Source organism: Sardina pilchardus, chromosome 12 (genome assembly GCF_963854185.1).
Source record: "Sardina pilchardus chromosome 12, fSarPil1.1, whole genome shotgun sequence".
Taxonomy (NCBI): domain Eukaryota; kingdom Metazoa; phylum Chordata; class Actinopteri; order Clupeiformes; family Clupeidae; genus Sardina; species Sardina pilchardus.
Genome location: NC_085005.1, coordinates 11,615,788 through 11,641,565, shown reverse-complemented (window position 1 = coordinate 11,641,565; position 25,778 = coordinate 11,615,788). Strand labels below are relative to the sequence as shown.

Here is a 25,778-nt window from a genome sequence, read left to right as displayed (position 1 = left end):
CACATAAAAACGTAACACATTCTATTGACGCTTTCCAGACATCATGTTTAATCAGCTGCCCTACAATGTGACAAAAAACAATGTGGAGGACATCATTATGAACCACAATGAACAAAGAGAACATTGGCTTTTAAATGTTCATTTTTAACACCTTTCCGCCATTGCCCTTTTCATCTCGTGTAACCCCTGAAGGTGTTGTTGGCCTAATTCAATGAATCACTGGTGAAGGAGGGTGCCTACTTGAAAATCCCAGTGAAAGGTTCCCAAAGGCTACTTTGTTTGGCGATGTTGCTTCATGCTGTTTGGGTTTTTTGGTTGGACATTTAGGTTGTATTACAGTATATTTTAAAACTTTTGGTTACTGGCAGCTGTGAAGGATGGCGTTTATGGATCCTGGGTATTACATCCGGCACATTTACTACTGCCACCAGTGTATCCTATATTGTAAGTATATATAAGTATACATACTGTACTCTTTTGATCCTGCATGTGAGGGAAATTTGGTCTCTGCATTTATCCCAATCCATGAATTAGTGAAACACAGCACACAGTGAGGTGAAGTACACACTAACCCTAAGCAGTGAACTGCCTGCTATGGTGGCGCTCGGGGAGCTATTGTGTTGTGCTGCTGACAATGTTGTTTCTTACTGCTTGAGTTCTTTGGTTGAGTATTGAGATTGTTGTGTTTGGCAACTGGAAGCTCATGTTCTACTGTGAAGGAGAACCATCTGGTGCATTGGTGACTGCCGTTCCCCAGTTGTTATGGCGGTGTCCTGAGTCCTGTTGTTTTATGTTGATGCTAGGCCAAGTCCACACGTACCAAAACAAAATGTGTGTACAGGATTCATTTGGACGATTGGCCAAAATGATGCAAAGGAAGCATCTGCGTTTAAAGCAAAAACGGTCTCCGTGTGGATGGCCCCCTAGTCTGGCACGCTTTTGATCTTCAACTGCTTGTTGAACTGCTGAACTGCTTCTGGGCATCACTTACTGCTCACAAATACATACCTGCCTTGCCTTGCCTATAGGTGCTTATTACAGTGCATGAAAATGCACTGTACTGTTCCTCCAAAACGTATTATTATTATTATTCCGCTTACCAATTTCATTTCTTTTCTATTCAGCTTGAACCGTTTAACTTAGAAAATTCAATAGGAAAAGGCTGCTATGTATTTTTCAACATTGTAACTTTTATACTTTTAAAACTATAAATTAAAAACTGTTAAATATGTCCCCATAGACTTAACATTGCACCGCCATGTAGGATACCAACAACCAGCTACTTCACAGGCATGGTAAGCTAGTCCGTGGCTAACAAGCATAGCTATGACTAGCGTTAGCTGTGCAGCCTCATACAGTGAGTGAGTCTGAGGCTAACCAAAGCCCATTTGAGGGTTAATTCCTAAAGACTGAAACCTAAAAGACTGAGCTATAATTTAGCACATAACCAGTTGAAAAACTACATTTTCATGCACTCGTAATTCCCTGGAATTACTTACTCTAGTTTTTATTTTTCTATTTTTGGACTGCACAGCTGCACAAACACACAGCTGCACACAAACAGCATGTATAAGAACCATAGACTGCAACTTTAAGAATATACAGCATTTTTTCTGAGACCTGACTCTGACAACTTTTCACCCGAGACTTTTTTGTCTGACTCTTTTTTTCCGACAGCATTTTTTCTGAGACCTGACTCTGACAATTTTTCACCCGAGACTTTTTTGTCTGACTCTTTTTTTCCGAGACCTGACTCTGACAACTTTTCACCCGAGACTTTTTTGTCTGACTCTTTTTTTCCGACAGCATTTTTTCTGAGACCTGACTCTGACAACTTTTCACCCGAGACTTTTTTGTCTGACTCTGACAGAGGTTTTCCTGACTCTGACACAGTTTTGTCTGAGGATGATAAGGTTTTTCTGACGCTGACATAGTTTTGTCTGAGGATGACAAGTTTTTTCTGACGCTGAGACAGTTTTGTCTGAAGATGACGGTTGTTTTTCTGAGTCTGACACCTGAGTCTGAGGATGATAAGGTTTTTCTGACGCTGACATAGTTTTGTCTGAGGATGACAAGTTTTTTCTGACGCTGAGACAGTTTTGTCTGAAGATGACAGTTGTTTTTCTGAGTCTGACACCTGAGTCTGAGGATGTCCTAAAATGTACACCGTACATGTGCCCAACCCAGCCCAACCCCCAAACTTTTTCCCCTGCGTACCACCACCTACATCCTGTCTCGGCTCGCGTCCGCCCACCATCCAACACATAAAAACGTAACACATTCTATTGACGCTTTCCAGACATCATGTTTAATCAGCTGCCCTACAATGTGACAAAAAACAATGTGGAGGACATCATTATGAACCACAATGAACAAAGAGAACATTGGCTTTTAAATGTTCATTTTTAACACCTTTCCGCCATTGCCCTTTTCATCTCGTGTAACCCCTGAAGGTGTTGTTGGCCTAATTCAATGAATCACTGGTGAAGGAGGGTGCCTACTTGAAAATCCCAGTGAAAGGTTCCCAAAGGCTACTTTGTTTGGCGATGTTGCTTCATGCTGTTTGGGTTTTTTGGTTGGACATTTAGGTTGTATTACAGTATATTTTAAAACTTTTGGTTACTGGCAGCTGTGAAGGATGGCGTTTATGGATCCTGGGTATTACATCCGGCACATTTACTACTGCCACCAGTGTATCCTATATTGTAAGTATATATAAGTATACATACTGTACTCTTTTGATCCTGCATGTGAGGGAAATTTGGTCTCTGCATTTATCCCAATCCATGAATTAGTGAAACACAGCACACAGTGAGGTGAAGTACACACTAACCCTAAGCAGTGAACTGCCTGCTATGGTGGCGCTCGGGGAGCTATTGTGTTGTGCTGCTGACAATGTTGTTTCTTACTGCTTGAGTTCTTTGGTTGAGTATTGAGATTGTTGTGTTTGGCAACTGGAAGCTCATGTTCTACTGTGAAGGAGAACCATCTGGTGCATTGGTGACTGCCGTTCCCCAGTTGTTATGGCGGTGTCCTGAGTCCTGTTGTTTTATGTTGATGCTAGGCCAAGTCCACACGTACCAAAACAAAATGTGTGTACAGGATTCATTTGGACGATTGGCCAAAATGATGCAAAGGAAGCATCTGCGTTTAAAGCAAAAACGGTCTCCGTGTGGATGGCCCCCTAGTCTGGCACGCTTTTGATCTTCAACTGCTTGTTGAACTGCTGAACTGCTTCTGGGCATCACTTACTGCTCACAAATACATACCTGCCTTGCCTTGCCTATAGGTGCTTATTACAGTGCATGAAAATGCACTGTACTGTTCCTCCAAAACGTATTATTATTATTATTCCGCTTACCAATTTCATTTCTTTTCTATTCAGCTTGAACCGTTTAACTTAGAAAATTCAATAGGAAAAGGCTGCTATGTATTTTTCAACATTGTAACTTTTATACTTTTAAAACTATAAATTAAAAACTGTTAAATATGTCCCCATAGACTTAACATTGCACCGCCATGTAGGATACCAACAACCAGCTACTTCACAGGCATGGTAAGCTAGTCCGTGGCTAACAAGCATAGCTATGACTAGCGTTAGCTGTGCAGCCTCATACAGTGAGTGAGTCTGAGGCTAACCAAAGCCCATTTGAGGGTTAATTCCTAAAGACTGAAACCTAAAAGACTGAGCTATAATTTAGCACATAACCAGTTGAAAAACTACATTTTCATGCACTCGTAATTCCCTGGAATTACTTACTCTAGTTTTTATTTTTCTATTTTTGGACTGCACAGCTGCACAAACACACAGCTGCACACAAACAGCATGTATAAGAACCATAGACTGCAACTTTAAGAATAATGATTTCCATCAGTGATCAGTCACAACAGCTGGGGTAATAATTGCTTTGAATGAGCCTCTTGCTTCAAGTTCTTGGCACACTTGGCCAGACTTTGGCTTCGCCCAGTGTCTTCTGCCAATGATGTGTTGCTGTATCTTGTGCCATTTTGTATTATATTTAATGGGCTTGATGGTCAGCTAACCACTGTGGAATGTCACTGACCAGTTACACATGGAACGTGACATATTTTTTCCGGGTACGACTTGTATAGTCTTTCAGGGTCTGCTTTAATAGTTCTTTTCATCTGACGTGGGTAAGCAATGCACATTTGTATGCCTTTTAGTCTATTTGTTTGTTTGTTTGTTTGGTTGGTTGGTTGGTTGTGTAACTAATTATATCACCACCCTTTTTGCTTATCTCCAGCAGAGAATGAGTGCCAAATGTGTGGAGGCTGGTTCCCCCTAGAGGCAGTATTCTCTGTCCTTTACCCCTCAAAGATTACTTGACCCTCATCTTGTTTGAATCTACAGCATGTTTGTGAGTATACTGTTTTTTTCCCCCTTCTTGGTTTACTGTTTTGTGGCTTTAGTGATATGGAAGCTTAGTCGTGTCTACCCCTTTTCAACATGTTACTGTTTGCCGACAGTTGTTAATAGAACATGGGAGATTTACAACTCTTGCCTTGAGCTAACATGAGTGCTTTGCCCCTTTTATCTTTACTGGGTCAGGGTGGATCTTTTCAGGGTGGACTCTCTTGGAATTCTTCTTCAGTGTAGATGATGTACAGTATCTCTTAGTTTGGTTGATACCACCAATTTAACATTAATGTACTTCCTTGCCAAAATTGTATACATATTTTTATATATTGTATATGTATATCAATGTACACATTTCCCCTGACACTGCATTCATCAAAATCTTGATGCCAAGTTTGTCTCTTTGAATGTAGGCCAAATGCCCTCAGCTGGCAGCAAAACAACAAATTAACATGGGCATCCTTATAGGTTTGAATGGGGAAACAGAGCCATTGGACAGCCAGACTTAACACAGAAAACAACTATTACAAAGGGAGAAAGTTTCATCTTATGTAAGTTAACATTTTAGCTGTTACTGTTATGACACTTTCATACATTTTTTATATTATTGTTTTATCACTGAATTGTCCTGCATGACTGTAACACCTGAAATAACTTCATTAAATTTGAACAGGGTAGATTCAGAGCTTTCTTGAGCAATTGCAGTAAAAATAACACCACTGACAATGAATTTGAATAACGATAATCCTTATTGAAGCGTCTTTTATTTCTCTATGAATACTAAATTATTGCTTGCAATCCTTAATGTATTTAACCATGTTATTCTATAAACTGAATAATGCTTTGGTAATCTGATATTCAGTGTCAGTCCATGTATAAATGGAAGCCGCCTCTCTCTGTTTCTAATTTTTATTTAACTTATTTCTTTTTGTCTCAGATCATTCAGACAAAGCCCACAGACTCACAACTTCAAACAGGTGTCCCCTTCACTGCACCCCAAACAGATAGGCTGTTACATGACTGGGGCAAGATTTCAAAATGCTTCTCGTTTTTTTAATACATGGCAAAACAACACAATTGTTGTTGTTGTTGTTGTTGTTGTTGTGTGCTATAGTGCATGTTTTATAACACCCATCCCATTTCATTTAGCTTTTGAGCTTATTTGCAACTAGCACATAATACTGCAAATGCAATTGATCTGCAGCAGCACTAATAACTTGACATCATTTATAATTGAATATATATGTTAAAAGTCTGCACTTAGATTTATTAATGTAATATATCCTTGGCATTATATTTTGTAAAGTTCTCAATATTACACAATTGACACAAATCAGATTGTCTGTTCAAGGGTGGTGGTGTTACATTCCTACAAGTGGAATATTTTTGCTGAAGCAAGCATTAAGACAGTTGGCTTCTATAAATATCACAGACTTCATCTTAGCAAGGTCAAGGTTTCTTTAACATGAGAAATGCTACCCTTGTTCCAGAACAACTCTAGAAGGAATACATGGTTGCAGTCTTTAAATCACAATAACAAGAACAAAAATGGCAGAATGTAGTCAGAATACCATACAAAGTAAGACATGAAATGGTATCAGACTATCTATAATGAAATAATATATAGCAATTTATTTATCTATTATGCATTAAGTGTACAGTAGTCCAGTCTGAACGCTATGGCCTACCTACACCTTTAAGCTAATTGACCTAAATACACATCTCTGTGCCAGTAACATTTTGAAAAAGGGCAAAGGGGCCTGTCAGAGAATGCTTGCCCAATTGTCTAAGGACTTAATCATGTCTGGGATGCAAAGCCTTGTTCAAAAGTCCCCTGCTGAAGGGGATTTACTGAAAATAAATGAGATTGAAGTGTTATTATATATGTTTTATATGATTATATGCCCTTTCATTCAATATTGGACAGACAATTGAAAGAAAATTCATCATGGCTGCTACTAGCCGCTCTATGGCAGTGTCCTCTAGAAATGTCCAGGCCCTGGAGGACTACAGCATGTACAATAACATGTCAGATGATGATCTGATGCAGCTGGCCATTGAACGTAGCCTGAGTGATATCTGCAGCGCTTCCTCTGGCTTTCCACAACCCGCAACACAGAGGTCATCCTATTCACATCCTGCAGCAAATCAATCGGTGCCCTCGGAAGATGGAGCCGTGCCAGCATTTCAACAGGGGCAAGTTCATTCCAGGTCTCAGTTCAGTTCAGTTCTATTACTTTGTCTCAAAATGGGCAATTTGATTGCAGACATGATCACATACCACACAACAATAGACACAACACATTACAATACAAACAAGAATACACAAAATAATAATTTAGTTGAGATAGGTCTGACAGGGGGGGGGGGGGCATCAATGTTTTGTCCACCTGAAACTTTTCCTACTGTAAGTGCAGAGAGTCTTTGTTGCCCTCTCTTGCACACAGAGCTGGTGTTCAGGTCAAAATCAAAATAATTTGACCAAATTTAAGTTCACGTCAAATTTTAGGTCTCGGACACAAGCAGCTGTACCTGCTCAGAACATCCCTCCCTGTACCAACCCATGGCGATCTGTCAATCTCCTCAGGTGACATTCAGATTCACACCAGTTCCACATGCAAAACTAACTTTTCTTGGATTCACCAATAAAGTATTTACAATAGCAATAAGAAATTATAGCATTGTGGCTCCACTGTATGACAATACATTTTTAATAAGCAGACAAAATGAAATATATGTCATCTTAATCTTTGTGACATGCTCACTACAGATAATTGAACAGCTGAATCGTTCCTGTTCTTAGCACCTCTGTTATTTCTGTTGCTTTACTACTTATAATAGAGAGGGTGGAGACGAGACAGATAGCGATGAAGAGGATGGACTGAGAACACTCTCTTGGACAGGAACTGGTTCAGGACTGGAAGTTACAGTGACACGTGTAAAGTAAGGACAATTTCCATTAGACTATTTTTTTATATATATAAAATTGCAGATTTATGTTTGTTTCTTAGTTGAGACATTTGTCCAGTAGTAGTAAGTAAAGTAAAACAAGTCCTATGTTTAAAATGCTAATAATAATAAGGTCTTAAAGAATATTAACATATGAAGTTCAGATGAGTTCAGATGCAATTCCAAAACATTCATAAATCATACCACTGAGGAAGTAGGAATGAAGACAGTCTTGACTGCGACAGTGCAAGCCAACGCAGCATCAGAGGACCGCAGTGGTTGCACAGGGAATTAGGCTGGAACAATTAGCAACAAGCCAACAAAACAAGCCAAAACAACATTACATTTTCACAGCGCTTGTGATGGGCTTATGTCTTTTTAAATTGTTTTTTTGGCCTTTTGCCAGTTCATGGCTTCTGCTGATAAACAAATAGTTTGCCACACACAACGCTGAACTTGAAGGAAACATTCTTCAATGCAGCTGATCTACCCGTCTGCTTTCACTTTCACTGGCCACGTTTACATGATGTTTATTCGGAATTAAAGTTCGGAATTAAAATATTCTCCTTCGAGTTTACATGGAAAAAATGAAAACGGTTTTCGCAGTAATTCTGATAATAGGCCTACTATTTAACCAGCAGCTCGAGAATATTGTCAAGCTTCACGTTTGCTATAGGCTGGGTGAACCCTGCCTGAACTTCCGGGGAATTTTAATTTCGCCCGGCAGCTCAGGCTGGATACCAGCAGGTCTACTTTCTCGGTTTCATTGCCAGAATCTTTGGCTCCAATCAGAAACGGCCATACTCTAGTCCTGGAACGCTATTGGCCGGTGACGTGATGATAACGAAACTTAAGCAGCAACGAAACAAAAGCAGCAGCCGCTGTGGCTTCTGTTTTGGAAGATGTTAAAGGCAAGTTTTCTTTGAAAACAGAACAAAAACTTGCTCTGGAACAGTTCATACAGCAGAAGGACGTGTTTGCGATTCTACCGACCGGCTTTGGTAGGCTAAAAGTTTAATTTACCAACTAGCCCCACTCGTACAGAGTCATTTGAACGATGCACATTGATCACACCTCTTTTGCAGTAGAATCAAAGCTCATCTTCCCCAGACTAATGTTCAATCTTGAAAGATTGAGCTTAGTATGGTGAAAACCAGACTAGTTTGCTAGCTGAGGAGGAGAAGAGTGTCGGAGAAGGGGGGAAGAAGACGGAGCCGAATTAGCAATGAAACTAGCATGCGCTTCTTCTTCCTCCTTGTACGAGCGCCAAACAAACAGAACAAACTTTGAAACTTTGAATGGTTTACATGATCAAGGAGTGAGTTAATTTCGCTATAACATCGGAATGAACCAACCACTTATTTCGGAATTAAGTTTAATTCCGAATAATCATTTTCAAGCGGAATAAGTGTTTACATGGTCTCTTTTAAAGCGGAATTAACTTTTATTTCGAATTAACTTGGTTTTATTCGGAATTAAAGCTCTCATGTAAACGCAGCATATGACAGCACAAAACCAGTTGCCATTGATAGCGGTCTGTTACACATATCAAAGGACCTACAAACTTTGGCATTTGCGCTGACTAGGCTATCTCAGAGCCGCGGTACATTATAATTTTTAGGACAGGCTTTTAATCATCTTAGGGTGGCTTCAGTCCCCCAAAAATAGGCCTAATAATGTCCCTGCTCTATAGATTTTATTTGCAAGATGTTGGGACTCTTTAACTTTCTGTATTTTACGTTTGGTCTTACAGGGACATGACTGCTCTAAATGCAGCCATCTTTAGGAATGATGCCCCAAAAGTTCTTGAAATATTGCACAAAGAGCCATACGACATTATATGTGCACCAAACGAGGATGGCTGGATTCATCTGCACTTGGCCGCACTCTGTGGTTTTTTGGAATGTTTGACAGTGCTACTAAAAGGTACAAATGTGAGACTTGAGACCACATACAATCATCAGTTTCTGGAATATTGTTTGTGCTGTATTCGTGTGAATGAGAGCATAACATACAATGTCTAAATCTGTTCTCTTGTATGTCTTGTACTGTACTGTACTATCTAGTCCTAATTCTATTTTTATATATTTATTTATTTTTTCCATTTTTTTATTATATCCATACCAACTAAAGCTTTTCCTGACCTAATCAACAAGTGTACCAACACACGCCATACCCCTCTAAGTCTGGCAGTGGAATGTAAACATCTGTTATGTACCCAGAGTCTTCTTCAGGCAGGAGCAAATCCCAATATAGCCAACGACGCAGGAGAAACACCTCTCTACAGAGGTATTGCCTTCATTAAATGACTGTTGATAAGCTGGTCACACCTAGAATGATTTAATAAATCTGTACTTATCCATCACTCAACAAATCTATCCTTTCCAGCTTGTGAACATGCAACTGAGGAAATGGTGGGACTCCTCCTGATGTTCGGAGCCAAGGTCTCACAAGCCAGCCTTGAGGGAGTGACACCATTACATGAAGCAGTGCGAAACAAAAACATTGTCTTGTGCAAACTTCTAGTGAGAGCTGGAGCAAACATAAGAGCCAGGACCTGTTACGGCAGTGAACCACTCTTCATGGCTGGCCAAACAGGAAACACAGAAGCACTGGAACTTCTCATTAAACATGGTTAGTTTCATCAGTATTTAGATGCCACTGTTTATAAGGAATGAAGAATGATGTTAATGCTGAATTGGCTGAGCTATTAGCCTACTCACATAGCTAAGTCAAATACTGTACTGACAACTTCTCATTTACATTTTTAAGGGGCCTATATTGACTGTCAAGCTAATGACGGAGCAACGTCTTTGTATGAAGCATCCAAGAATGGTCACGAGGAGGTGGTGATGCTGCTTCTGTCTAAAAATGCAGACGTGAACAGGAGAACTAAAGCAGGACTGACCCCTCTTCACATTGCTGCAAAGAATGGACATTCTAGGTTGATTGTTTTGAAGTCAGCTTAAATTGCTTGCTCAAATTCAGTCCTCATACAAACAAAATGATTTCTGGAATCTAGCACCAATGCAGTTCATGTTTTAGTGCAACCAATTCTTAAAGGTTAATTATCTGATACAATACAGTATAGTTTTGCATGTCTTTAACTTTTCATTTTTGTCTTTGGGCAGAGTTGTGTCTTTGCTGATTCCACACACGAACAGAAGGGTGATGGAAAAGAGTGCCATTAGTCCACTTCACCTTGCAGCAGAGCACGACAGAGAGGAAGTCATGGATGTTCTCATCAATGCGGACTTTGATGTCAACACGGTGCTGAAGTCTCGCAACTCCCAGATTTGTGACGACAGGTGTCTTTCGGCCCTCCACTTCACTATACGCAACAGCAACATAGACGCAGCCTCCATGCTGCTGGAGGCAGGTGCTGACCCCAATCTGGATATTTTCAATCCTCTGCTGGTAGCCGTGAGACAGGGAAATAAAGAGATGGTCTCTTTGCTGGTGAAGTACGGTGCCAATGTGAATGCTTGTGTGCCAACACACCCCACTACTTTTCCAGGGGCTCTGCTCTTTTGCATGAAATACACACCAATGTTCAAGTTCCTGCTGGACAATGGATGTGATGCCAACGCTTGTTTCTCATGTGTTTATGGAGACAACACACATCCTCCAGTCCAAAGAAGGCATGCTACGGATGAGCTGGACTTGGATCCTCATAGCGAAACAACACAGGTCATGATGAAATGTATTGCACTGGCTACAGCTTATTATAGCGCTCACAGTTTATTGTATTGGCAAATAAGTAGATTTCTATTCTTCCTAACTTCTATTCTTTCATCCTTTCTGTACAGTTCTGCGAGATTATAGCAGATCCCCTTTACACCTATTGGGTGGGACCTATACTTGACCGTCTCCTTGACTACACTGGTTCTGTGAAACTGTGTTCTAGAATCACAGAACTTCTTGAGAGCAACAAGGACTGGGAGCACATCAAAGAAAAATCAAGTGAGAACAATGTGGCTGTTTACTTTTGGACTTTGGACTATCTATTGTAGATTAATTTATGTTATCTTTGAACCACATATTATGTAATCAGGTATTTACTTCTTGGTTTGATGTATTCAAAGTCTACAATAACATGATAATAACAGTGCCAGGGTGTTATTCCATATTGCATTATGTAAGGGATAATGTATAGAACGCCGGTCATTATCGGAAAATAATTCCCGACAGGATGAACTGAACCCCGACGCGCAGCGGAGGGGCTTTGCTTCGTCCTGAAGGGAATTATTTTCCGATAATGACCGGCGTTCTATACAATATCGCGCTTATTATACGGCTTCTTGCCAAAACGAGAAAATAAACTTATCTCAATGTGTCTTTAGCAATTACTTGGCTACCGTTTCGTGGCTTCCGCAACAACTAGCAGAGTGAACCTGTTGCATTGGCAGCGGTCATTATACCTTCGGTGTGGTCATTATGCAAAAATAACTGACCGGTAGAACGTTGGAGAGGCCCATTCATAGTGAATGGGAGCTCCCTCAACATTCTAGAGAGCCGTATAATAAGTACAATTTAACCTCAATGTTCTCTTAAATAACCAATGATCTACAAATGTCCTTAAAATATTCAGGGCCACCCGCCTGCCTGATGCACCTGTGCCGACTGAGGACCCGCCAGCTGGTAGGATGGGAGAGAATGAGAAAAATGACCAGCCTTCCTCTGCCTGGACGACTCATCAAGTACCTGCTCTACATTGACAACGAGTCTGAAGACTTCCTTTCGCATGTTTTTGACTAAATATATCCTTATTTGATACAAAATGCTGTCAGTCAATTACCGGAAGGTTTCCACACAACAAAGCACCTCGTGAATTTTGTTCTACCAAATAGCAATGGTTTAAATTCATCTCACCAGTGTGTACAACTACGTGTTGTGTTGTGACATTTTTTCCCAGCAAAGTTGAATGGTTTTGAGGAGAAAGGTTGGTTTTGACCTGGAAATGTGAGTGTGTAATAATAATACATTCAGTGTGTAGTAAGTTTAACTTAAATAACGCCTTCCTCAAACTCAAGGTCGCTTTACAGCGTCAAAGCAAAACAGACAGACCGGGGGGGGGGGGGGGGGGGGGGGGGTCTGGTAAGTCTTTGCAGTGGTGGAGGAGGAGAAGTGCTAATGAAACAGAAAGGTCATGAGATGAGCTTTGAAGAAAGGACAGGAGGGGCTGTCACAGAGTAGTTGAGGGAGGGAATTCCAGAGCTTAGGGGCCATGGAGTTGAAGGACTTGCCATCCAGGGTAGAGTCTGGTGCGGGGAAAAGAAAGGAGATTCCGGTTAGAGGATCTGAGTGAGTGGGGTGGAGTGTAAGGAATCAGAAAGTCACAGAGGTAAGGAGAGGCAAGGTCATGGAGGGCTTTGAAGGTGAGAAGTAGTCATGGATGTGTTTTGGGAAATGTAAACAGAACCAACAGAAACGTTTACGTTGCTATGTCATACGTACATAGGCATACATCACACCAAGATGATAAACAATGTTGTTACCTCCGCCAAGGAGGTTATGTTTTCATCGGGGACCGGCGTTTGTCTGTCTGTCTGTCCGTCTGTTTGTTAGCAAGTTAACTCAAAAAGTAATGGATGGATTTCGATTAAATTTTGGGAGTGATCCGCATCACCGTTTGTATTCAGGAGGCGGTTATGTTTTTTGCTTAGCGGTGTGATGGCATGGTATGGCCACGTGGTGGTGACCTGAATAGTTTAGGTTCAAATGTATGACAATCAAGGAAGAACTACAGGCGGAGGTTTGTGCTCTCAGAGTGCTTTTCTAGTTCTTCATATTTTCTGTTTTGTACTTATACCAAGTTTACTGAAGGAAACCATGTGAAGCACATTTTTCAGAATGCATTGCACATCAACAATATTTTAAGCGCAAGTGTATATAAACATTTTTAGATATATAATACCAGTTTTCAGGTATCATATCATAACAGTAAACAATGTTTTGGTGTAGAATAAGGTGTACCCAAGAGATGGGGAATAGAGAATGGCTGGTCTTCATAACAAGTACTTTATAAATTCATGTAAAACAGTTACCCTAAATTTAAACCTGTTGTCTAATCATTTGTTTGAATAGTCTGAGATCTATTGGTTTATTTCTTGGATTTCAACTGTTTTTATTTTAACTGTGATGTCAGAGGATTCAATGTCCTTCAAATACACAACATGCAGATATGTTTACAAGTTGCTGTTTTTTTAACATTGTAAAACAGTTATTCATACATCAAGGACATTGAGTTTTTGTTTACAGAAGAGAGCAGTTAGTTGCATTCCTTTTTTGTTGATCCTCAAAGTCAAAAAACAAGATGCTCAACTACTACATGTAATATGTTTCATTCTGTACACTGATAACATCTTTCCTAGTATGTAAGCCCATTGGATGTATGGAAAAGGGTGCTAGAAAAATAAAGAATGAGTGGATGACAAATCTGTAAAGGTATTTCTGTCCCTCCCAAACTTAAAATGGTTTAGCTGCTTTAGCAGCCAGAATTGTAAAAAATCTCAGACCTTTTCAAAAGCTTGAAACATCCCAATGTCTAAGCTAGCCCTTGTTCAACTTTTAGCCTATAGCCACTTTGTGTTTTTGTGGAAGGCTATTTAATAAGGGATGACATGGGTAGGCTGATGTGAGAAGGGCTTTCTGTAAGTAAAGTAAAGCGTAAGTAAAGCGTTTTCTTTTCGGCTAAATCGATGCACTGCATGTTAGGCTAGCCCACACTAACCAAAAGCACACATTTTGTGATTAAGTGGTTCAGATATCATTTTGTCTTTTTCACGTTTTGAGTTGCTGTCCGGTTGATATAAATCTGGAGAGAGGAGGGTTAACAGAGTGGCAAGGTATAGGGGGTAAAAATGTTCTCCTTAATTGGAAACGAGATACCACTAGCAGCTGGGACGATTTAAATACGTTCATAACTGGAGAGTTCATAAACATATCCATATAATGGGACTCTATTGAGGGTGGAAAAAGAAGCAATTGAATGTTAAAATATGAGGAGAGGTTTTATGGTCAGACTAATAAGAGTTATTTGGCCAATCCTTAAAGCGAATCTAACACTGACAAAGACTGACAAGATAAAACACCATCCCAATTGTGAAAAATTGCAGTAGTAATATTTGTATGGGGATGTTTTAGTTTAGCTACCACCAGACTAAGCTCATTCATTTGAGATTGAACATTCGCCTGGGGAGTCTGTGCCCTATTTCTGCTGCACAAAAGGCATAATCAATGAACATAGTTCAAAAGACACTGCACTTGGATAGTCCTTCAACCAATCAGACCAATGATCCGGGTGCGCCTAGTGGATAAGCCAGTTTGTGACTGGTTCCAGCAGACATGGACAGGAAGCAGGCGAGATAAATATGCAGGTTTCCAACCTGAACTTCAGGGAGAAATCCAATCGGGCTGGGTTTAACCAATTTAGGGATATTTATCAACTGTGGGAACAGGGAAACCTTTTTCAATTGAAGGGGCAAGGACGGGACACATACTAATACCATAAGAAAACCTAGTCGTAAAACTAAGGCTTGGGAGAGAGTTTGCGCACGAAAATGACCTAAGGCATGAAGCTAAAGCTCTCGGCTACTGGGCATTTCAGAAAACAAATTGTTAAACTGACTACTGATTTACGGGATAAGAGATGTTTTCAAGTTAACATTCAGAAAACAAAATTACAAACATAAAAAAAAAACTAATTTAGAAGAAGAAAAAACACTTATGGATGATTAATATTCAGAAACAAAAATTATAAATGTAAAAATCATTGAAACATTTTTACATCGGTTTCAGTGTGCCAAGTGGAAGGAAGGAAGGAAGGAAGGAAGGGGATAGGTAACCAGACACAGAACGTGCTTGCTGTTGAGCTTTTAATAAAATAGTGTGCTGTTGCAATGTTGCCAACTTGGTGACATAGCTGCTAGATTTAACAAAGCAACAACTTTTTGGTCAAACTTTAGCTACTTTCTATGCAATAGAGTCATATTGCCCAGCAAACAAGACAGAAAACACCTCTGTGTTTATTCTATTCAGTGTGACTGTAAAAGCATGTCTCCTAGACCAGTGGTTTCCAACCTGGGGTCTGCCCTTAGGGGGGCGCCAAAGATCACAGACTTTGACTGCTAAGGCTGTAAAAAATTTGATTTGCAGTAAAATCATAACACAGTTGCTGAACATAATAAAATGTGTTTGAAATGATTTCAAGAGGTTTTTTAGTCACCACTCGACTGCTACTTGGAGACCACACATCTGTGACCTGACCTCTGAACTGCTGTCAGTATCTGTATACTCTATTTCTCTATCTCATTATGTGAGAAGCTAAGTGGAAATGATGAGCCGTCAGCATAAAAAAAAAAGAAATTAAGACTGTATCTTGATGGTTACCTTAGCTTTGATTTTACTGAAGGACAGGACCATTTCCAGCCAGAATGTATAATTTGTGGTGAGAAGCTTGCTAATGACAACATGAAGCCAAACAAAAGAGCCATGACTGTTGGTCAATCTCTGGATTTGAGAGGAAAAAGCACATAACATTAGAGAACAGCTAAGTAACCCCCCCTACCTGAATAGAGAGGCTGTGCAGTCCACAGGTGTAAAAACATTTCCATTCTCTGACTACACTGTTAAAGACAGCTTATAAAATGTCTGAAAATTGTGATAATTAGCTGCATTGAACTGTGATTCTGATCACCGACGTGGTGTGTGCATTCAGTCTGTTTTCCGTCTCTGCTGCAAGCTATTGCAGCAGAGCATATTTTTTATGGACAGGTAACGCAGCTGACACGCAGATGCCGCACAACAGGTGTGAATCGGGCGTGGTGAGGCTGCAGCAATGATGGGGCAAAAACATCTGCATTTACCCGTAAAAACCTGTCATATATGGTTTATGTCCACCAGGCAAGCTAGGCTACCGTGTCATGTTGTGTCTACATCCAGGATAGCAAACATAACGGCTTCTTCTTTTTTTTTTTTATCCAACCACACTCGGTTTGGATTCATATGTCCATGGGTTCAACTATTTCTGGTTGAGCCCTGGTGTAGTTTGATACATCTCTTACTTCGGTTTTGCACCACCACATGCCAGGTTTTGAGAATATTTACAACTGTGGAAATAATCTTGCCTTTAATTTATGGTGTGATACAATGTACAAAACACATGTTTCATATTGACAAGTTTCAGGATAACCTTATTGTATATTAACTCATATGTTTTTCCTTTTACTAAATACAGCAGGTATAAATATCCCGTCTCTGCCTAACTATGTCTTTTATGAAGAGAATTTAAATAGTGCAAAGTCAGCCTATTTTCAGCTGGCAGCAGAACAAAGGTCATCAACCACTAATCCCATATCAAATGGCCCTTGAAGGTTTGAAAAACACACTCAAGACTCGTTACACTACCAAGCTTAAGACGGTAAGCAACTGTGGAGGAGGGAGAAGGTCCCATCAAATGTAAGTTAATGTTTCAGCTGTTTGACTAGATAGTGCTACACTTTTTGAAAGTAATTAGATTTGAGATTGCACAATGTAATTGCTGCATCATTATACTGCCCTGTATCATCTGTAGCTGTAGTTGAAATAACTGTATCAAGGTTGACCATGGGCCATGGCGGACAATTTGCTGTGCAGTAACAGTAAGATCACAATAAAATAGATATGGATAATGGCCCTTGTTGACAACTTTTATTTCTCTACGAACAACAGATACTTGCACATTTCTACCCTTATTTATTCAATTTCCGACATTATAATGTATTTAAATGGTGTTCTGTTTAATGTTGGCTCTATATAATATTATTCTATGTCAAGTTTATTGTTAATTTTATTCATTCATATTCATTTGATATTGAGCGGATAATACTTCAACAAATGTAAACTGCAACACTAAAAGTAAAAAATAGCTTAAACAGTCTGGACCTTGATAGATCTCAAAATAAGTTGACATACAAACAATAAAGCAGTATGACAAACATGTATTACTGTAATTACGTTGAATTGGCTTAAATTTTCTGTTCTAACTACATGTAAACATGGGGGTGATGTGCCTCTTGTGGCATCCTGCATCTTTATAACTGCACTGCATTATTCTGTCCTGCATTACATTTTGGACCGAAATCAGAATGTCTGCTCCTCAACTGGTGGTGTTAAATTCATAAGTGAATTGCCAGGTCATTCATCATCTATAAATATCAGCCAGTTTTGAAATGCTCAGGGCATGCCCTGTAGCTAGACCCTGCTACACAGTATGATTTCATGTACTCTCATTCACCATTGAACAAAGACAGCCCACCTAATTTCTTTGATTTTGTCAGATTCATCATGGCCACCATGGCAGCAGCAGCAGCAACTACGGCTGATCAAGCTTTCGAGGACTACAGCATCTACAGTGGCTTGTCCGATGGTGAACTGATTCAGCTGGCAATTGAACGCAGCTTGAGTGATGTCTGCAGCTCTCCCTCAGAGCCCTCACAGAGGTCATCTTATTCACCAGCTGCAGAAAGTCAAGCTATGCCCTTTGAGCATGAAGCTATGACAACATTACTAGAGCTGCAGCAGGAAAATCACAGAGCTCTGAGACAAACAGCTTTAAACACTCAGAACATCTCTCCTGCTGCCAACCCACATCCAACCAACACTCAGAACATCCCTCCTGCTGCCAACCCACATCCAACCACCAATCTACCCAGGTGATACTTAGATATTCAACTGTTCCATATGCACAACTCAGTAGTAAAATGCTGTAGATTTTAAAGGCAGCCTACGCAAGTTTTCTTTTTTTTCAATTTGCCTTCTTTTACATATACTGTATATACATACTGTATATATTATTGTTTTTATTATTTCCATCTAAGTAGTACATGTACATTCATGTCCTATACAATCAGGATACAAATCCTTATAGTAACAATACTCCTCTACTCCATAAAATCTTCACCCCACTCATGCATGTTGCAATTTGGCTTCTGTTCCAAAACAAATGCAAATATACCGGTGTCTGGGAGGAGAGGCTAAGTATGTTCAACTGTAAGGTAAATTATAAATATTCTGCGACTCTAGGGGGAGACCTTGAACCCAAAACTGCATTGGATGCCTTTAACAACTTATAGATTGCACAACTCCTGTCAAAGTTGATTTTATATCTCTGACACATCTGTTCTTTCTGTTTAGCCAAAACCAACCAAAGAGTTCACATAACTGTGCTGGAGACAGAACGAGGGTGTGTTCCTGGACGAAAAGCAAAAATGGAGGTTTGCAAGTTAGACTGAAACCCATGTAAGGACCCCTACATATTTTTCACCATTCAAATCAAATTTACATATGGGAATTCTCCCATGCGCGTAAGGGTGCGTAAGGGTGCGTAAGTCCAAAAAAACGCGCAACTACGCGCGTTTCCCTCTAAGCGGATTCTGCCATCCACTTAAGTCGGCCATTTACGCGTGGTAGAGAGAGTTGCGCGTTTTGGGTGGAGCAACCCCAAAATCTGGGCGTTTCTTATATATACAACTCTTGCGCGCATTCTGCCATGGCTTAAGCACTTTTCCAGCTTACGCACTCTGGAGGGCTGGAATATGGTCGAGCGCCACTACAAGGTGAAACAGCATATTGCTCATGTCGGCAGATGGCCTAGTTCTAAATACATGTAGGCAACACGGAATTTACAAATTGACATTACAGTATCAAATGTGATACTGCATTACAGTGTCACACGGTGCCATATTTCGCGCCATTACCTTCACTGGCTTCATAGGCTACATTCTTAAATAGTGAAAATCCCGTTATAATCACCCACTTTCTGTATTGAATCTTACTGATCATGTATCTTCAGTTTTAACTTGACGAGAAGTCATTATCCCATAGCATACTTCGTTCGACTCTGTCCTTTTTTAAAATAAATCACGCCTCTTTCATAAGCCTGCCTTGAATCCGACTTTGCGCGGTGTGGGTGTGACAGGAGCGGAGATGGGAGAATCCGCTTAACAGAGAGACGCGCAAGAGAACCGCGTAAAAAAAAGCTTACGCACGATTTACGCGCGAATGGGAGAATTCCCCCCTTAATGAGGAGTGTGTTGTTATAGTACTAATACAACCTGTTATACAACAGTTAGGTCCGTTCAAACTGTTAATTTCTGATTGGACAAGAAGTATTCCAGAGTGGGGATATCCAACTTTTCTCCTCTAATAAATCTCTTCAGTGTGAACATTGCATGGGTGGAGATTACTGTACATAACCTCACATTTGACAAGTTCACACCGATAACTATAACGATAACTATAAACAAGTATTGCTCTTGCTAATATGAATGGCAACGTTCACACATAAACTATACCGATAACAATATCGTTGGTGATCACTTTCAGAGCGATAAAAAGCTAACAGCCAAGGACCTTTTTTATCGTTGGTCAGTGTGAACGCTTTTTATGGTTATGGTTATAGTTCTTGGCATGAATAGCCCTTAAAATCGGAACTATGTTTGGGGGCAGAGGATGAAAGAAGAAAAATCTAATTAAGTCCATTCTTAAAAGTGTTTTTGTTTACAGTAACAGCCCAAAAAAATAAAAACAATGGGTTAGTAAGTAGGTCTACACCCCCCACCCCCAAGATTCAAAGTAAGGAAAAAAAAAAGTACAATTTTGGTCACAGTGATTGTGTAAGTATGAATTTAAACAAATTTGCATAATTGTAACATCACTGACTGATTGTGACATCACTGACTGAGTGTAACGTCACTGGCACAAGCTTATAAGGAACAAAATAAAAAAAAAATTGGGTCAGTCCTAAATGACAGGGTCGATCAGGTTACGGCAAGCAAAAATAATAGGCGTGTTCAAGTTGACCTCTTGCAGCAGCGAGATCTGCCGGTGACAGCAGGGGCGGGGATACAAACGCTACAAATGCTTACTCCCACGATAAGTTGAGGCCATGTGATATCTTGAATTTCCCCTTGGGGATCAATAAAGTATCTATCTATCTATCTATCTATCTATTGACTGCCGAGTTGTAAACACGCCCATCTAGACCATCGTGGACAGATTTTTAACCACGTGCATCTTGTGCTGCGCCATCACGAACTCGCCTTAAAGTGTAACTGCACCCCATAACTCCACCCACTTCTCATTTCTGAATTGGGCGGGACGTTCTGAAATTTATAAGGGAGGGGTTGAAGAGGGGCGGAGATGTAAGGGTCGTTGATATAGACTGGGCACTGCTGCAGCCAATCAACCATGGTTATTTCGCGTCAATCTGGGAATGAGTGCTGCAGACATAGACCTCTGAAGTTCGCCTACAAAAAAGCAGCCATCTTTGAGATTCGGTATCCTATGGGAAAATAACATGGGGATTTTGATTTATCGCACCTGTTAAACTCTCGCGGGGACAATAAAGTGTTAAATGCAGACATTTTCCTGAACACACTTTTGTCCTCTGCCTTCTTGTGTATACTGTGATCTCCAGTACATGAAGTCGGCACACTTCACTTTTTGCTACCCCAGAGCTAACTGGCTAACTAACTTAATGGCAAGTTGCATCGCAAGTTAGCTCTGGGGTAGCAAAAATCAAAGTCTGCCGCCTCCGCACACTGGAGATCACAGTATCCTCTCGAAGGCAGAGGACAAAAGTGTGTTCGGGAAAACACCTGAATTTTCAATTTTGTCATCCCCGCGAGAGTTTAACAGGTGTGATAATTCCACCTGTTAGTTAATTTCCCATAGGAAAAATCGTCATATACCGTTTCTCCTTATATGGGCAAAGATGGTAGATTTTTTGTAGGCGAACTTCAGAGGTCTATGGCTTATCACAGGTAATCAGGGCAGCAGGTGTTGGGGCGTTTCATTCCTAAAAGGTGACGACCCGGTGACGTAGAGTCGCCAGAGAAGTGCAGGACTACCTCAGCATTTCGGACAAAAATGCCATGGCATGTTTCAACCTGTAGAATATTAACTAACATAGACCTACACGCAAGAGGGTGATAATAGCCGGGACAGGCGATTGGTGCCGTGTCGTTCTGATGTGTTCGATGAACTTTCGATTTTGAATCGTAATGACCCTTATATCTCTCCTTACATAAAAAGGAGACTATTTTGTATGTATAATATATATACAGTAATGTAATAATGTACTAGAATGTATGTTTGGTCTTACAGGAACATGTCTGCTATAAACTCAGCCATCTGGAGGAATGATGCCGCAGAACTTCTTGAAGTATTGCAGCAACAGCCTTCTGATACTCTGAGTATACCAAACAAACAAGGCTGGATCCATCTGCATGATGCTGCACACTATGGTTCTGAGGAATGTTTGAGAGTGCTAGTGAACGGTATGATTAAGAGACCATTTTTGAGGATACATATATGAAATTATCAGTTTTTGAGCTACTTAAACTGTATGATTGAAGGTGTCTACAGGTATAAACAAGTTCAATTTAAGACTTTCTTAAGACCTTTTGTCGAATCTATCGAGTATTCATTCTTTAAAAGATGAACAGAGAATGGTTTTGAAGGCATTTATTGGTGGCAAGGATGTTTTCACTCTTCTTCCGACCGGGTTTGGCAAGAGCTTGAAGTAGCCTAGCACGTCATTCAAGTTAACGGACAAGTGGTTTATCAAATCACATGCAAGGATTTTTTTTACAAGGCCCAGCCTTCAGAAATACATCTCGCATCGAGAAGTTCCAGATCGTTGTGTGAAGCTCAGCGAACTACAAGGATCTGGCGAGAGTCAGGTTACTTTTGTACCTCGCTACATCACAAATCCAATCCGTTACTTCGGAACTGAAACACGCAAAAGAAAGCTTACGCGTCATTAACGTGCGAAGGGGAGAATTCACCCCTAAGAGAACCCCTACATTTCCCTGCTAAATATCCCTGCCTTCTTCATACAATTATTACGGTGTGAAAGTTCAAAGTTGTCAAAATGACCTGAGCCCTTACTTCTCTTAGATTTATTAATTTAATTTACCCAAAACAACTTACATGTGTCAGTTGTATTACACGTGCCACTGTCCCCCTGTCTTGCACAAGGGCACAACTGTGGAACTCGTGAAATTAATCCAAAGTTTTCAGGCTTCTACATGCTAGCCCAGATCCTTACCCACAGTAGCACTGTTTTCAAATCCTGTATAAATGTGTGCATACTGTAGGATTATGAGTGTTTTCAAGCAAGCTGACGACACACAGGAATCCTTAAACATTCTGTGAAATTAAGTCCATGGTAGAATTTGAAGGATGCTTAACATTGGAATGGTGTGTCGGCAAGATTCGATGACACACCTTTCTGTAAAAAATAAGCTTTGAAGGATCCTTCCTGGTGTTTGAGGGACGGCCATGTCTATCGTCCATTTGACTTGTCATTAATAATTTTGTTTTTACATTATATCCATACCAATTAAAGCCTTTCCTAAACTGATCGACAAACGTACCAACGAGCTCCAGACGCCTCTGATGATGGCTGCCGCAGGCAAAAACCTGTTTTGTGTCCAGTGTCTTCTTGAGGCAGGAGCAGACCCCAACAAAATCAACGATGGAGGAGAATCACCTCTCTACTTAGGTATCCCTTTTAAAAGAATATTGAGACTCTAATCAGGCCATGAATGACTTGATGAATCTGTACTTATCTATCTCTGAACAACTTGAACAACTTCATCCTTTCCAGCTTGTGAAAGATCAACTAAGGAAATGGTGCAGTTGCTACTGATGTTTGGAGCCAAGGTCTCACAAGCCAGCGTGAAAGGAGAGACACCATTACATATAGCCGTGCAAAACCAAAATCTTGGTATCTGCAAGCGTTTAGTGACAGCTGGAGCAAACCTAAGAGCCAGGAACACCTATGGCATTGAACCACTATTCGTGGCTGCTCAGATGGGAGGCCCAGAAATCTTGAACCTCCTCATTGAACATGGTTAGTTTCATGTATTTAGATCGCACTGGTCAAACAAGAGCACATGCGGTTCATGATACCATTGGTCGAGCAATTTCTCAAATAGCCAAGTGAGGCTTTCAGATGTATTATAACAACTTCTCTCATTTACATTTTCTAAGGAGCCTATACTGACTGTCAAGCTATGATGGATGGAGCAACACCTTTGTTTGAAGCATCCAAGAATGGCCATGAAGAGGTGGTGATGCTGCTTCTGTCTAAAGGAGCAAATGTAAACAAAACAACCAAAGCAGGACTAACTCCTCTACACATCGCTTCAAAGTATGGACATGCTAGGTTGGTAGTTTTGAATTCGGAACTTGAATGGCTTCAATCAAACCATTTTTTTAAAAAAACAGCACCAGTGCAGTTTAACTGCAACCAAACATTTAAGGTAAATTATCTGTTTTAGTACAGCATAGTTTTTCATGTTTTTAATTTTCATTGTGTCTTTGTGCAGAATTGTGTCCTTATTGATTCCACATACAGACAGAGCGATCATGCTAGAGAGTGGCATTAGTCCACTCCATCTTGCAGCAGAACATGACCGAGAGGCAATCTTGGAGATTCTCATCAATGCAGACTTTGACGTCAACACGTTGCTGAAGTATGACCACTCCCAGATCTATGATGACCGGTGCAGCTCGGCCCTCCACTTCACTGTACGCAACAGCAACATGGACGCAGCATCCACGCTGCTGGAGGCAGGTGCTGACCCCAATCTGGATATTTTCAATCCTCTACTGGTAGCCGTGAGACAGGGAAATTTAGACATGGTCTCTTTGCTGGTGGAGTATGGTGCCAATGTGAATGCCTGTGTGCCAACACTCCCCACTACCTTTCCTGGGGCTCTGCTCTTTGGTATGAAGCAGTTACTGATGCTCAAGCTTCTGCTGGACAATGGATGTGATGCCAACGCCTGTTTCTCATGTGTTTATGGAGACGGCCCACATCCTCCCATTAAGAGCCGGTTTACTTCTAGGGATGAGCTGGATCTTGATGAAATTTCTCAAAGCGAAGCTGCACAGGTTATGAGTATTTTATTTTTTGGCAAAGGCTATTTTCATTCCGTTACAAATATCAATCTATGCTATTTGTACCAGTGTATTTGTACCAGTGCATGAACTAGGCTACACAACAAGTTCCTGTAACATCCCATTTTAGGCTATGTTAGCTTAGCCTGGCTAGCACCTACCACTTCTCAAATGAGACGTGGTCTGGCAACCAGACGTTAATTTTCTCATATTTGAAAAAATGTCCAGATCCGTTTATTGGGCGCCACGGATGTCTATCAAATGCGTCTGTCCATAGCTCATCATCGTCTTGCTTAAACGTTTTCTTAATACTGAGGTGTCATGGCGACGCCCATTGTTGGCTGAGGAATATCAAAGATCGTATAGTTACTAAACCGTCTCTGGGAATATCGTGGATACATAGGAATGTAAATACCGGCAGCCACTTTTCTCAACCGCCCTGGCCAAAATGCTTCTCACAGGAATCAAACTCCAGACTTTCATGTGCCACCCCATAGTGCTAACCATTCATTTATCTGACTTTAAATTTTCATAATCATGAGATTGCTGTGAACTAACAAACTGACTGTTGTATGTATTTACTGAACAAAGATGGAACTAAACACAACATTTCCACCAGAAAAGATATCAGAAAAGATATGAATGGAGAAAGCTTTCTGAATTCTTCACTTTCTGCAGACGAAAAAACAAATGTCTGCTATGTTATTTTGTGTATGCGCAACACATTTGTTGTTGCAATACATATTTTATACAGTCTATGGTTGTCACTTATCATACAGGGTGTGAATAGCCCAGCTGTGTGGGCAAGGCTATAATTGTACCAACATATCAAGAGAGGACCATGCGGGGGGTGATAACATCAATTACGCGGCAAATTATCACACGAGTGACAGAAGCACCTGGCATAATTAGATTTCGCTGCTCCGTGGGCCAGCAGTCTCCTCGTACTGTAGTTTGAGAAATGCTGAAGTAGGTGACGATCAGCCATGGGAGGTATTGCTGTTACTTCACATCATCAAAAGCTGCACAGTAGGGCTCTGACATAACCAGACAACGCAGTGCATACCGGGAATAATTATTTGATTTGGCAGAACGTAGTGATACAGTACGACAAAAAAAATATGTACGATCTAACCAATCTGAATTGGAGACAATTTTAGATTTTTTCAGACTTCATTTCTAGAAAAAGTGGCCAATTTATAGGCCAGGCGACAAGTGTCGCTCAACAAAATATGATGTGAAAGTGACTGTTAAGGTGTCCACCAGGGTGTCGCAAAGCTTATTGCATACATCAAAAAAATCTGAAATACTGTAGATGCTGCATACTCTGATTAGATATCAACTCAGTTCTACTGGAGTTTGACTTCTGTTGTGTGTTGCAATGATCATGTGTGGGTCAATTAACTTTTATTTTGCAGTGGTGTTCTTAAAGGGATATCCCACCATTTGGGGAATTACACTAATTTTCCACCTCACCTGGAGTTAAACAATTGATTTT

The 25,778-nt window shown here is 40.5% G+C and overlaps 2 protein-coding genes across 4 annotated transcripts in view; both read left to right on the top strand.

Annotated features, from left to right (window-relative positions):
• Window positions 1–4,265: 4,265 nt before the first annotated feature.
• On the top strand, window positions 4,266–12,409 carry LOC134098114 (ankyrin repeat and SOCS box protein 2-like). 3 transcript variants are annotated; one of them, XM_062551070.1, is made up of 13 exons: window positions 4,266–4,379; window positions 4,792–4,929; window positions 5,316–5,355; window positions 6,306–6,574; window positions 6,888–6,965; window positions 7,220–7,321; window positions 9,081–9,253; window positions 9,461–9,616; window positions 9,716–9,961; window positions 10,100–10,271; window positions 10,459–11,017; window positions 11,137–11,290; window positions 11,919–12,409. In XM_062551070.1, exons 2-13 carry the CDS (start codon window positions 4,853–4,855, stop codon window positions 12,083–12,085), a joined length of 2,193 nt encoding a protein of 730 aa, XP_062407054.1. In that variant the 5' UTR covers window positions 4,266–4,379; window positions 4,792–4,852; the 3' UTR covers window positions 12,086–12,409. The 3 variants fall into 3 exon arrangements, with proteins under 3 accessions (XP_062407054.1, XP_062407053.1, XP_062407055.1); XM_062551069.1 differs by having other exon boundaries at window positions 6,306–6,589; XM_062551071.1 differs by lacking the exons at window positions 4,266–4,379; window positions 5,316–5,355 and having other exon boundaries at window positions 4,877–4,929; window positions 6,306–6,589.
• A 4,326-nt stretch (window positions 12,410–16,735) lies between these two features.
• LOC134097923 (ankyrin repeat and SOCS box protein 2-like) overlaps window positions 16,736–25,778 on the top strand; it is a 53,306-nt gene continuing 44,263 nt past the window's right edge. Inside the window, exons 1-8 of the mRNA XM_062550874.1 lie at window positions 16,736–16,786; window positions 17,647–18,021; window positions 18,503–18,607; window positions 21,476–21,648; window positions 22,722–22,877; window positions 22,983–23,228; window positions 23,369–23,543; window positions 23,707–24,274. Coding sequence (XP_062406858.1) covers window positions 17,654–18,021; window positions 18,503–18,607; window positions 21,476–21,648; window positions 22,722–22,877; window positions 22,983–23,228; window positions 23,369–23,543; window positions 23,707–24,274 — 1,791 coding nt within the window. The 5' untranslated portion in view covers window positions 16,736–16,786; window positions 17,647–17,653. The remainder of the gene's footprint in view (window positions 16,787–17,646; window positions 18,022–18,502; window positions 18,608–21,475; window positions 21,649–22,721; window positions 22,878–22,982; window positions 23,229–23,368; window positions 23,544–23,706; window positions 24,275–25,778) is intronic.